General features: G+C 36.3%; 1 protein-coding gene across 6 annotated transcripts in view; it reads right to left on the bottom strand.

The window, feature by feature from the left end:
• Positions 1 to 1,495: 1,495 nt before the first annotated feature.
• The window catches only part of LOC127411035 (regulator of G-protein signaling 7), an 88,835-nt gene continuing 75,827 nt past the window's right edge, over positions 1,496 to 14,503 (bottom strand). For 3 of the 6 annotated variants that reach the window (XM_051646356.1, XM_051646359.1, XM_051646360.1), the window contains 8 exons: positions 13,016 to 13,090; positions 12,621 to 12,719; positions 12,338 to 12,399; positions 4,980 to 5,090; positions 4,207 to 4,332; positions 3,854 to 4,040; positions 3,645 to 3,734; positions 1,497 to 2,190 (listed from right to left, as the gene is read on the bottom strand). In XM_051646356.1, the coding sequence (XP_051502316.1) occupies positions 2,140 to 2,190; positions 3,645 to 3,734; positions 3,854 to 4,040; positions 4,207 to 4,332; positions 4,980 to 5,090; positions 12,338 to 12,399; positions 12,621 to 12,719; positions 13,016 to 13,090 (801 nt within the window). In that variant the 3' untranslated portion in view covers positions 1,497 to 2,139. Of the gene's footprint in view, positions 2,191 to 2,652; positions 2,694 to 2,834; positions 2,875 to 3,644; positions 3,735 to 3,853; positions 4,041 to 4,206; positions 4,333 to 4,979; positions 5,091 to 12,337; positions 12,400 to 12,620; positions 12,720 to 13,015; positions 13,091 to 14,503 lie in introns of all 6 variants that reach the window. The other 3 variants (XR_007892214.1, XM_051646357.1, XM_051646358.1) reach the window with 3 other exon arrangements.

Below are 14,503 nucleotides of genomic sequence, written 5' to 3'. Positions count from 1 at the left end.
TAAGAAATTTGAATTTATCTTTAATTGAATATTTTCTTAGTCCGTCGGCAAATTCCCAATTCCCAACAGTATATATTATATTGGTTAGATCACAAATTTGTGGGATTCATTTCTGGAAAATGTTGACATTTTTGCTGTGGCTTTATCAGGGTCCCGCCTGAAGGTTTTTCTTAAGTGTCTTTCCAAATGCAAAATGGTTTTAAAAACAAGTTTTGACAGCACATCAAGGCAAGACAAAGCAGCTGTGTTTTGTGGCCTTAAAAGACAAATGCTTTCAGTCACAAAATAATTCATCTTTCACTATGCAGTTTATCAATTATAATTTGAAATGTGTATACTCATAAATCTTCATTTGGTTTTGGATGTTACACAGAACTAACTGTTCTTTTTCTGTTTTCTTTTCTTATTCTGTGGTTTCAACTCCATTTGACCACAATAGGAATGACATCCCTCTCTTGTTCCTTTTCTTTTCTCTCTCAAACACATACACATAGAATGTTCTGAACAGCTAGTATTAGCACCATACTGTATCTGAACACACCCAGTAAGATAGTACATGCACTGATCACACACACACACACACACACACACACACACACACACACACACACACACACACACACATTGTGGTGGTCCAGGGTGGTTCTAATGACGTTCCAAAGAAACTAAAGCAGTTTCTTAAATGTCATGTGAAATTTCTCCTTTTCTTGATAGCAGGAAATAGTTCTATTCAGAGATTATTATTAGTGTTGGATGGTTTGGATCTAAAGATTTATGTTCACACGCACACACAAAGGTATTTTGAAACAATAACCATCAGAGGAACATGGAGTCATTGCCCTCTAGTGGTTAAAAAAGAACTTGTGAAGTGTTTGGGTAGTGATGCACTTTTTGTCAACATGAAGGTTTTAGATAAAAATTTAGATGAATGAATAACGGGAAATGTATATTCTAGGCACTGCAACTGGTGACCATTTCAATCACCTATTTGCCATTTTTTAAAATGGTCATGTAGTGTCCAAATCAATATAAAATCATTAAAACTGCATGCATCTATAATAATTATATGAGAATTGGGAAAAAAGTTGCAGGACAGTTCTGTCACTGTTTAAAATGTCATGTCAACTTCCTATTTGTTATCAGGTTGGTAGGTAACGTTAAGATTCATATGGAGATCAAACATAAATAAATATTTACACACATAAATACATAACAATTACAAGGTATAAAAGTATATAAAAGCACACAATAAATCATGCAACAAAACCATAAAAAGCTATATGGTTTCTGTGCAGAAGAATGTCAGAAGAACATTTTTGGTCAGGAAAATCATGATAGGAAATGATATGGGAAAGAAAGCGGGAATGGGATAAGAACATGACACAGTCTAGACTCAAACCTGCATCCCCAAGGCAGCACTACAGCTTTAACATGTCAAAAACAAGTGTGCAACTGCTGTCTCAGTTTTTGTACAGCTTAACACTTGGCTCAGTGAAAGAGAAATCAGTGTGTGACTTTAAGATAAAGGACTGACTTTAATACATCTTCAAGTAAAAGTGTGTTTACACATGGTATAAAAAATAAACAGAGGAAGCCAAAAAAGAACTTATGAGTTGCGGCCAGTCGCTCTCAGATATATCCCATGCCACTTCACAGGTGTAATAAGCAAATGTGTGCTAAACCCTTTATAGTGCAATAAAATCAATGCAAAAGAGATGAAAGATGAGTAGGAAGAGATCATCTCTGTGTCTAAAGCTTCTCGATTTTACACAATGTGCCTACGCTGTTATATTTGTGAGTTTTAAATGACTTTATATTTTCTGGTTTTGACATCATTTAGATCAGTCTACAACTGGAGACATAGTCCAGACAGACAGAAGAGGAAAGGAGAAGACCTGAACATCATTTTCCTCTTTTGAAAGACATTGCTGCGTTTCTCAAATATTAGAAGTCCATAATGTCTAACTGTCTGACAGACTGAATCTAGCAGGTAGCAAGTAGAAACTGATGTAAAAAATAAATCAGTCTCTTGGACATGCATGTATTTTGGTCCATTTCCTGGGTATCTGGGATCTGGACCAATCAAATGACAGAGATGAAAATGACAGCGTCCTCATCCTCAGTTGATTGTTTTGAAGCTCAGTAAGATTGGATGACAGCAGGCAGCCTCTTAGATATCAGAGTTTTCCCCTGAAACAAGAGAGACAAACAGAGCAAAAGAACAGAGAGGAAAAGATTATTTTGTATGTTATTGGGAAGTGACATTTAAAAACTAAATTTAAGCATACTAAACAAGGAAATTACTAATTTCAATGGCTAATTTACAAAAAAACGTAACCCAAAAGCAGGTTTCCAACACGGACACCTCATGACAACAAACACAAAAAACACATGAATTCCAGAGGGGATACATTAAAATAGTTTGCCCAAAAAAAGAAAATGGACATCATTACCTCACCCTCATGTTATTCCAATCCGTATGACTTTCTGGTGTGAAGAACGGACTGGTGTAAATAGCTTCATTTTCAATTAATAACAATTACAATTTCTGTCTGTTCCCAACACAAAGCCATCAAATGGCTTCAGAGGACTCCACACAAGTTATATGGAGTACTTTTATACTTTGTAATTTTTGAAAATGTTCCCATTTACCTGTATGGAAAGGAGGAGCTTGAACATTCTGCTTAACATCTCTATTTGTGTTCCACGGAAGGAAAAAAAAAATCATAAAGGTTCTGAACGTCACAAGGGTGAGAAAATGTATACAATGATATATTCCAGACTACTCAAACAAACATGAACAGGAGAAACACATACAGGAGAAACAGGGTTACCTGGAAGCATTTCCTTCCTTCAAAACAAGTTCTTACTTTTCTGTGGACAAGATAGAGAAAAGTGAACAGGAACACATTTTGGCAACTGTGTTTCAACAGGAGACCAAAATGCAGAGTCATGCAGAAAGAGAGACAAACCACAGGTAAACATTTTGGTTGATAATGATTCAAATAATGAGAAGAGCTTGCTTAACCCTGTGGAAGACGAAAGCAGAGTTATCACGACAACATGATTTAAACGTGACATTGCAAGGTTTGGGGGCGGGGTAAAGCACCAGATAAGCTTCATCTGACCAGAGCTGCTGTCTGATTGGTCAGGTAAGCTATCATTGAGGGGGCAGGGCCACTCCCACTTACCACATTACGAGTGAACTTTTCAAATGAGGTTCTGCGATCCTGTATGTCTCCCAACTTAGTCAACAAACCATAAGATAAAGAGTGAAAAAAATGGGGCTACACAAGAAAGGTCGGAGAAATCGGAATCTCTCATTGAAAATGATTGTCGTTTGGTCACTTTGTCACTGCAAATCGTTAAATGTGTGAATGCCCCTTTAGATGAGAAATAACAAGATATAATTTAGTTACAAAGCTCAAGGGTGTCCTCACAAAGTACCCATGGAAGTCTGTATTCGTGATGATTGCATTAAAAGAGAAATTAATGTACTGTGCATGTATATTCACCAGTAAGGTCTTCTTGTGTGTTGTGGATAAGCTGTGCGATGCACAACATGATTCTATAATGTAGTGATTGTATCATGATTATAAACTGGTTAAAATGTTTTTAAATAGTTTTCAAATAAAAAGTTTTACCTTTTTTTTAGCCTGCAGAAGTTCCTGGTAGGCACTGGATCTAATGAAACGACTGTAAGAGTCACTCTTCATCAACTTGTAGATGTGCTCCTGGGAGGCATACATTTAAATTTAAATATTTAAAACCATTCAAACATAACTCAAATGGCTTGTTTTTACTGATTATTCCTAGATAGCACAACAGCTGAACAAGCACACATGCTTTTCACCTGTGCGTCCTCAAAAGCGTATCGTCCTGGGTCTTTGACATTCTGTGTGGTTTTGTCGTAGCTCTTTGAGTCCACGTTGATGGCACTGGGGGCTCCAGGAGCCAAGAACTCCTCCCAGATCTCCTGTACCCGTGTTGGCACCTCTCGAATCGGCCTCCTCTTTAACTCCTGCACTGCCAACCAGAACCTAATACAAAGAGGGTTTTAAATAACAAAAGAGAATAATTTTGCAGGATATGAAATCAAAACATGAAACATCCAATAGTTCTAACGCTTTGCCCGGTGAGACATCTGGCCATGATGCAGTGCGTCAAACCACCAGCAGGGGGCGTGAAGGGGAACTGTTGGTGTACCTGAGGTTTTCCGAACTGAATTCAGACTCCAGGAACTTGAGGAACTGCTCTCTCCCAACAGGATCTTTCAAGACCTCATTGATTCCAAAACCCCAGCGTCGAACTCTAGTCTGACCAGGCTCCTTACTGTTAAAATACACACATATATACACAAAGATGTGTTACTATCATACACACAAAAACAAAAACAAACAAACAAAACCATAAAAACCAAAACATTGCTCCTATTCCTTATCTTATGCACTAATCATATGCAAGCATTTTACACAAACAACCATACACAAACAAACAGATTCAAACCCTAACTTGACATTTTGCATTTATTTTTAAGTTTCACACACATTAAAGATGTTGCAAGAGATTTCATTCAGTATGCTAACTTCTGCGATTAGATTAGACTATCGAATAAGACTATCATCATCTACTCTCATAAACCTGCTCTGCAAAGACATGTCAGCAAACCTGAGCATGCAAGTTGATTGGCAGACAAAGAGCTTTTCTGATTGACCATAAAAGAACGGGCTGCTCCCTCGACTCCATTTACAGAGCTCAAGGCCATCACAGAGACAGGCCTGATATCTCAGGATGTCACCAGTGATATCTGTTAGGTAGTATGGACATTTTATGTGTGGCATACCAAAAAACAAAAATAGCTTACAGCACCTTTAAGTTTAATCACCATAACTTTGACTTCTTACCTTAATTTTAAATTATTCTATAGCATTACCTAGTGAATGGGTGTTTGTGTAAATGCATGTTCATTTCAAACAGACCTGGTCTCCAGCTCCCAGAATGTTGTGTCATCTGATATCCAGGGGTTAGATGGGTCAGGAGTGGACAGGAAGGGGTCATAGTCTGAATACTGTTCAGTGTAACTCAGCAAACTGTAAGAACCATTACAGATACAATGTTAGGGAGAAAAGGGAGGAGAGAAGAGAAGAATACAGAGGTCACTCAATGGCAAATTTTTTTTGGTAAAATACCATACCAAAAATGCATGCAAACTACTGTAACATATTTATGGAGTGAAACTCAACTGGTGGTTCGCATCCCAAAAAAAAAAAAAAGGTGACAGGTCTGTTTTGATAGGGTCGTGGACAGCAGGTAAAGAACATTGATGAAAGCAAATAATACAATGCAACTAAACTAACCATGATAAATAGGCTTACCAATGTTTAGAGGGTAGAACTCATATATTTTGTTGTTGACATAATAAGCCATGCATCCAATCCAACTACACAGTATTTTGGCATACATTTATTTTAAACTTGGTAGAAGCTAGGTAAATGCCAACAAATTAGGCATATTCCAACATGAACAGGCTGCATTTAAAAAAAACAAAAAAACATGAACAAACATTTATGTATATATATACAGTACTGTGCAAAGGTTTTAGGCACTTGTGAAAAATGTTGCATAGTGAGGATGTCTTCAAAAATAATGATATAAATAGTTTTCATTTATCACTTAATGTCATACAAAGTCCAGTAAACATAAAAAAGCTAAATCAACATTCGGTGAGACCACCTTTGCCTTTAAAAGCACCAATTCTCCTAGGTACACCTGGACACAGTTTTTCTTGGTTGTTGGCAGATAGGATGTTCCAAGCTTCTTGGAGAATTTGCCACAGTTCTTCTATCTATTCTCAATTGCTTCTGTCTCTTTATGTAATCTCAGACAGACACGATGTTCAGTGGGGGGCTTTGTTGGGGCCATGACATCTGTTGCAGGGCTCCCTGTTCTTCTATTCTAATCTTTTCTATTTGCAAAAGTAATGTTTGGGAGTCTAACATTTATATTTCCTGTTGACACACTAAAGCTGAAGATATAAATAACCATCTTAAGACAAATGCTTTTGTGAAACATCTTATGTGCCTAAGACTTTTGCACAGTACTGTATATATATATATAGTATATGTAGTTGAACTATGTTGTAAATCGGTTTCATTTCATGTTGCACTAAATTGTACTGGAGATGTTGTGACATCCTAATAAGGGTCACTAATCTCACAGAGGGAGAGAAACAGAAACATGAAATGAGAAACATGTTTGTCAGGATGAGTAATATCTACATAGACCATTAAAGAGGTCAATAGTAAATTGTTTAAGAACTGTAGACCTGTGAGTTGTTGATCTCTCTCTCTCTCTCTCTCTCTCTCTCTATTTGTGCACAAGAGCTGAGTGAGCGTTTGGCTGTTGTGTCAGGTACGAGTGATTTATCTTTTTCTATCTTTCAGTTTATTCTTTGCTTTCTTTGAATGTTTAGTATATTTAGTTTTGGATTTTGTTGTTTGAACTAAGGATTTAGTTTGCGAGAAAAAAGCAGGTGAATTACCAGGGCGTCAGCTCCCAGAAGTGTACTGGGAACATGGCGTGTCTGGGTGGCGGGAGTTTTAACTCATAGACGTGGCATCATGGAGTTAAAATAGACTCGACTGCCAGTGTAGAAGAGTGTAGTTTAGCAGTGGGTGAAGTAACCGGACATGAAAACATTTTGTCCGTGTCCTGCATGTATAATGCTGTGGTTGTGTTTGTGAAGACAACTGATTTAGCGAATCAAATGGTAGAAAGTGGGGTTGTGATCAATGGTATCTTTACCCCAGTACTTTATCTTTCAACTCCTTCAAAGAGAGTAACTTTGTCAAATGTACCACCCTTCATTTCAAATGAAGTTTTGTCCCAAATGTTGTCCCATTATGGGAAATTGGTATCGCCGATAAAGATGATTCCAAATGGGAGTAAATCTCCGCTATTGAAACACGTTGTTTCGTTTAGGTGCTGTGTTTACATGATCCTACAAGACAATCTTGATGAATTAGATTTATCCTTGAACTTTCATCATGAGGATTATAATTGTCATTTTCGCCACTACGAACAACAAGAAGTGTTTTGGATGTGGTGAAATGAAGCATCTTGTCCGAGCCTGTCCAGGCAAAGTTGATAAGCCCAATAATAAGCCCTTATCAGAGAATAACGTTAAAGATAAAGTACAAGATAAAGAAATGCAGAATGATACTGCTGTGGCTACTGATGTTGAAATGCCTGGACCTAGTTCAGTGCAGACATCTATTGTTGTGACAAATGTGGAAAATGTAGTGGACAATGGATCAACAGAGAAATTTGTCGAGGAACAGATTATGGTTGGTGTTTTAGAGAGCGATCAGTGGGAAAGTGAAGTGAGTGAAGTGCAAAATGATGCCAGTATCGTAATGGCTGTTATGCACTCTCCTGTTAATGATGGTGAGAATCAGAATTTGACTGAATACGATGACTGTACATTTAAAACACCACAGAAATGAAGAATACAGCAATGTCCTATTGTTAAACAAGCAAAAAGAGGAGCTAAATATGACTTTAGCTAGACGGATACGGAGAGTGAAAGTGATCTTTCTGAATGCAGCATTACGTGTAGTTTACCGCAAAGTGGTTTTTCGAGTGAAAACTACTGCGTAGACAATATTAAATCATTCTTAAAAGTGACAAAAATGCGAGGAAAGTGCACATTGAAGAATATTTCCCAGATGTCCTGCAATTTATTGAAAAAGCAAAAATGTTGAGGTGTGAAATTTGCTTCACAAATCAGGAGGTGTATCGTTTGAAGAAAATCCTTGCAAAGTTTAATACACAGCCAGAGAAAAATGTCAGCAGTAAAAATGCTTACATTTAATTTTGTGAGTTCTACATTTTTTTTTTTTTTTTTTTTGCTTTCCTAATTTATGGGAGAAATAAAGATTGCTTTTTTAAATATAAATGGGGCAAGAGAAAAAAAAAAGAAAAAAAAACAATTATTTGAAATACTTAAACAGGAAAAAGTTTCTTTTTGTTCAAGAAACCCATAGTGATGAAGGAAATGCTGCTGATTGGGCAAGGGAGTTTGATGGGTTATCTGTTTTAAGTCATTTGACCTCAATCAGTGGGGGAGTTGCTGTTTTATTTTCAGAGTCTCATACCATGTTCTTATCAAGTTTAAAAGGTAGACTTTTAAAAATTAAAGCTCAGTTTGAAAATCTTTTATTTTTTATTTTTATTTGTATATATACTCCCACTAAAGCAATTGAAAGAATGAGTTTGTTGGATACTCTGAATAACATTTGAACAAACTGTAAAACAGAAGATGTGTTAATCATAGGTGGTGATTTTAATTGTACTGAACATGTTATGGCTAGAAACTGACTCATGAGATCGTTGATGTGTGGAGGAATTTTCATAATTCTCAGAGACAATATACATGGGTTCATGCATATGACAATTTACTATCCCTTGCTAGACTGGATAGATTTTATGGTTATAAACACCAGTTCAGTTTCTTTAGGAGTTGCTCCATTACTCCAGTCAGATTTTCTGTGTTGTAACCGCAAACTCTATTAAGTTAAAAAATGCTTATTGGCACTTAAATAATAACTTATTGTGTGATAAGCATTTTAAAGAGATTTTTTAAAGAATTTTGGAACAATTTTAGATCCACAAAGTCTTCTTTTCAGTCCCTACAGCAATGGTGGGACCTTGCAAAGGCACAAATTAAGCAAGTGTGTCAACAATATACACTATATGGCCAAAAGTTTGTGGACACCCCCTTCTAATTAACGAATTTGGTTACTCCATTAAATCCAGTAAAGAAAAATCTTAATGTTTCTTTATGTAATGGCTTGGGCTTTGTGTGCTTCCAAATTTGTGGCAACTGTTTGGGGATAGCCCTTTTCTGTTCCAGCATGACAATGCCCCTGTGAACAAAGTGAGGTCCATAAAGAAATGGTTTACTGTGTCTGGCATGGAAGAAATTGACTGGCCTGCACAAAGCCCAGACCTGAACCCCACTGATCACTTTTGGGGTGAACTGAAACAGCAACTGTAAATCAGGCCCCATCGACCAACGTCAGTTCCTGACCTCACTGATAGCCTTGTGTCTGAATGAGAGCAAATCCCTGCAGCCATGTTACTACACACAGTATAGTGGAAAGCCTTCCCAAAAGAGTGGAAGCCGTTATTACAGCAAAGGGGGAAATTGATTCCTAAGGTTTTGAAATCAAATGTTCATCAAGCACATTTGGTGTCCACAAACATTTGGCCATATGGTGAACTTTTAATGTCACAGGAGACATAATTAGCACAATTAAAACATTAGACAGAGAGTTATTGGATTTACAAGAAACTGTCGATGTTACTGGTGAGTCGACTTTTATTAAGAGATTTAAAGAAAAGCTCTTTAGCTAATCTGATGGATACTGTTACACAGGGAGCTCTAGTCAGGTCACGCTTCCAGAATATAGAGTTAATGGACGCTTCTTCTAAATTTTTCTTTAATTTGGAGAAAAAAAAAACAAAAAAACAGGCCTATTCATGCCTTACGCTCAGATACTGGAGTATTGATGTCTGATTCTGTTAAAATTCGAAAGATGGCAGTCAGTTTTTATGAAGATTTGTATAAAAGTGAGCTTATGCATAGAAAAAATGTTGCTAATGTTTTTTTGTTTTTTTTTTGTTTTTTATAATTTGCCCCAGGTTTCTGATTAAGCTAATTTTGAACACAGTAAGCCTGTAACTTTGAAAGAATTGAATAAAGCTCTCCAAAGTATGGAATGTGGCAACGTTCCAGGAATTGATGGTCTACCAATTGATTTTTATAAAACTTTTTGGTCAGAGATAATTATAGATCTAGTAGAGGTGCTCAATGATAGTTTGGTTAAGGGACGGCTACCATTGAGCTGTCGTGGGGCAATTCTTGCTCTGTTGCTGATAAAGGGTGATATAAATTAGATTAAAAAAATTGGAGACCATTGAGTTTGTTGTGTAGTGACTATAAATTGCTTTCTAAAGTTCTAGCTAATAGAGTAAGTGAAGTTTTAGAAAAAGTCATACTTCCTGATCAGACTTACTGTGTTCCAAAAAGACGAATTTTTGATAATATTCGTTTTATTAGAGATATTTCAGTCATCGGCAACAATCTTAACCTTGATTTTGGTATAGTGTCAATAGATCAAGAAAAGGCTTTTGACAGAATTGAATATAATTATTTATGGGACGTTTTAACAGCTTTTGGTATTAAGCCTGATTTTGTTTCTATGATTAAAGCTTTGTACTGTGACGTTGAAAGTTTATTGAAAATTTATGGAAATTTATGCGCTCCTTTTAAGGTGTCAGACAAGGTTGTGCTCTGTCAGGAATGTTGTACACTTTGGCAATAGAGCCCCTTTTATGCAAGATTTAAATAGTGTATGTATTCCAAAGTGCAAAAATATATTTAAATTACCAGCTTATGCTGACGATGTTGTTGTGCTAATTAATGAACAGAGAGACATTGATTTAATGCTGGAAATATTAAAATATTTTAAGAAAGTCTCTGCTACAAAAGTAAACTGGTCTAAAAGTGAGGCTATACTGGTCGGTAGTTGGTCCAATGGAATGCCAAAACTACCAGAAGGATTAATGTGGTCCAGAGAAGGTTTGAAATACTTGGGTGTGTATTTAGGAGATGCAATGTTTATGCAAAAATATTTTGATGGAGTTGTTGAAAAGGTAAAAGGTTGCTTAGATAAATGGAAATTTTTACTTCCAAAATTATCTTATAAAGGCCATTTATTGGTCGTCAACAACCTAGTAGCATCTGCTTTATGGCATAAATTAGCCTGTGTTGATCCTCCACTAGATTTATTGTCAAAAATACAATCTATTTAAGTTACATTGGGTACCAAAAGCTGTTTTGTACTTAACAAAATAAGGAGGAGGACATGGACTTGTACATGTACAGAGCAGAACAGCTGCATTTAGGGTCAAATTTGTGCAAAGACTTTTAACTGGTCCAGTGGACTCAAGTTGGAAACAGGTAGCATGTGCCATTTTACAAAGTTATAAAGGTCTAGGACTGGACAAATCTTTGTTTTGGATGAATCCACAGAAGATGACCTTATCTAAGTTGCCAGTTTTTTATCGTAATGTATTTAAAGTATGGACTCTGTTTATTGTACAAAGACTCAGTGCTAAAAGTTCTTTACATTGGTTGTTACAGGAACCCCTAATTCATGGATCACGCTTGGATATAATCATATGATAGGACATTCCCTGCACTGGAAGAGACTCTTATGAAATCTGGAGTGATAACTCTTGGACACTTACTACAGCTGGCTGGACCCAGGCTTAAAGATGTTGACTCAGCAGTTGGACATTTGGGAATAAAATCAACTCGCATAGTCTCTAAATTACTTGAGAAGTGGAGATCTGTAATTGTATTGGAAGAAAGTAAATTGTTAGAGGAATATATGTTAGGATTAATTATTCCAAATTGTGATGATAATTTTCCCAACTTGTCTTTATTACCCAATTGTGAAGATCACAGAAGTGTATTGTTACATTGTGGCAACTTAATAATAATTGGTTCAGTTCCATCCTCTGGAAAATTGTTGTATGAAGGTTGTGTCAAATATTTGAAAAAGAAGTTTTTAGATAATAGGAGTGATACTCCTTGGTGCACTGTTCTTCGACTGGGGGAAGATAAGAGACCAGAGTGGAGAGCTTTATACAAATCTCCTTTACCAAAGAAAGTTGGGGACTTGCAGTGGAGAATCCTGCATGGTGCAACTGCAGTTAATGCTTTTTTGTCAGTTATAAATTCTGATGTCAGCAATGGGTGTCCTTTTTGTACTCAAAGGGAAACTGTGTTTCATGCTTTTATGGAGTGTAATAGGTTAAAACCTTTATTCAATATTTTAGAAAGTATTTTTGATCATTGTGGAGAAATATTCTCAGTGGAAGTGTTTATTTGTGGGTTTAAATACAGTCGAAAGCATCATTTCCAGTGTCAGTTGTAAAAAAAAAATTATTGGGTCAAGCCAAAATGGCAATTTATATTACAAGAAAAAATACGATTGAATGAGATGTAAATGAGAATTTAAAAGTTTTTTTTTTTTTTTTTTAACCGTGTAAAATCTAGGATTTTAATTGACTTTCGATATTATAAGACCATGCATGATCTTATTACTTTTGAGATGATTTGGTGTTATAAAGGGATTTTGTGTATAATTGTTGAAATGATTTACTTCTTTATTTATTTATTTATTTTTTATGTAATGTTTTAACAATTGAAATAAAGGATTTTAGGATCTCTCTCTCTCTCTCTCTCTCTCTCTCTCTGACTTACCTCTCTGCAACTTTGGACATTTTCAATCGATGTCTGTCTAACTGTAATTGCCAAAACTTGATCTGGAAAGACAACAATGGTAACAGTAAGGGTGAATGTGTGTGTTAATACAGTATATACAGATTCAGATCCAGATTCAAAATCAAATTCAAATGTCAAATTTCAAATTCAGATTCAGATTCAGATTCAGATTCAAATTCAAATTCAAAATCTAATTTAGTAATTAAAATATGAAATATGCCTATTTAGTGTACATGTATGTCACATACAGATCTGACATCACCTGCTCTTGAAGCTCTTCCTCGGATGGTTGCTTGGCCTCAGGGACTGGCATGTGGGTGGGGCTATGGCTGCGAATGTCATTCTGAAGGCCGTATACAGACTGCAAAAAACCATCACAATAATTTACAGTCTTAGTCATTAGAGAAAAGATTTCTGTGTGATTGCATCAGTGATTGGTGAAGTAACTTGTTCTCGATTGGATTTTGTGAGGCTCCCTGACTGGTGGAGTGATTAGAGTCTTGACTGAATCAACATGCTGAATGGTTCAATGATAGAATGAATGGAATGAATGGTTTAGTGATTAGATGTGTGCTTTAGGAAATTAGAAGCTGGAGTTATTTGATTAAATGCTGAATTTACTGCAGGGGATTTGCGGTGTCAGAAGAGGTGAAGCACCTTTCTTGTTTTGTGTGGGTTCTTCATTCTGGATGATTTCTTTATGTCCACCTCTGTTGTATTCACACACCCTGGCTGAAACACACACATACATTGTGAATATGGTGCCCTATAGTTTATGGCTGCCAGGCAACCACATGCTGTAAAACCTGTTAATCTCCTGAGACATTGCACCTGACCGGTATACTCCCTTGTGTTTTGTGAAAGGTGGATGTTTTCTTTAAAAGGCATGGAGCTGTTAAACAAATGGTTTCCTGCTTTTTGAACTCAATTCTACATCACATAGTGCCCAATGTTTCCACACTCCTGTATAGACTGAACTTTAGGTACGAGCCAGATAATGTAAACTTGAAAAAGCAAACAGCTTTAAGACATATACAGTTCTGTAATAAACCACATCTCAAACCTACACTGGCTAAATATGGGCAAGAACATGAGCATCTCTCTGCAGCACATAAGCTTGAAAGATTAGTCAAGTTAGCATGAAATTGCTAATGAGAAGTATCAGCACAGTGTAATTGAGTGAGAAATTGGTAACACTTTGCAATAAGGTTCTATTTGTTAACAGTAGTTAACAACATTAGTTAATATGAACTAACAATGCATAATACTTTTACAGCATTTATTAATCTTGGTTAATGTTAATTCCACCATTACTAATACATTATTTAAAACAAAAGTTGTGAGTTAAAATACACTGTGAGTTATAAAACCATAGTTACATGAAAAAAAAGAAAAATAAATTTAAAATCGATCTACAACATTTCTGCCATAGTACCACAGTTTCTACAATGTTATTTTAGTAAAACCATGGTACATTTTTATAAGAGATTTTCTATAGCCTGTCATATATAGCATGTCTTTTTTTTTTTTTTTTTTTTTTTTTTGGAATGCCCAATTCCCAATGCGCTGTAAGTCTTCGTGGTGGTGTAGTGACTCGCCTCAATCTGGGTGGCGAAGGACGAATCTCAGTTGCCTCCGCATCTGAGACCGTCAATCCACGCATCTTATCACGTGGCTTGTTGAGCGCATTACCGGGGAGACATAGCACGTGTGGAGGCCCATGCTATTCTCTGTGGCATCCACGCACAACTCACCATGAGCCCCACCGAGAGCGAGAACCACACATTATAGTGACCACAAGGAGGTTACCCCATTTGACTCTACCCTCCCTAGCAACCGGGCCAATTTGGTTGCTTAGGTGACCTGGCTGGAGTCACTCAGCACGCCCTAGATTCGAACTCGTGACTCCAGGGGTGGTAGTCAATGTCAATACTCGCTGAGCTACCCAGGCCCCAGCTATAGCATGTCTTGAATTGCATTTCAAAACAAGATGAACTGTAAAATGCTTTTTTTTTTCTTTCTTTTTTTGTAAAATACTATAAAATACTTTTTAGGTAATCTGAAATTAACTCCATCTACATTATTTTTTTAAACAAATCAAAAATATAATTTAATATGACATAATCAACATAAATGCATTAGATT

This window comes from Myxocyprinus asiaticus, chromosome 20 (genome assembly GCF_019703515.2).
Source record: "Myxocyprinus asiaticus isolate MX2 ecotype Aquarium Trade chromosome 20, UBuf_Myxa_2, whole genome shotgun sequence".
NCBI lineage: Eukaryota > Metazoa > Chordata > Actinopteri > Cypriniformes > Catostomidae > Myxocyprinus > Myxocyprinus asiaticus.
The sequence above is the reverse complement of the archived record's forward strand: the minus strand, read 5'-3'. Positions and strand labels throughout refer to the sequence as shown.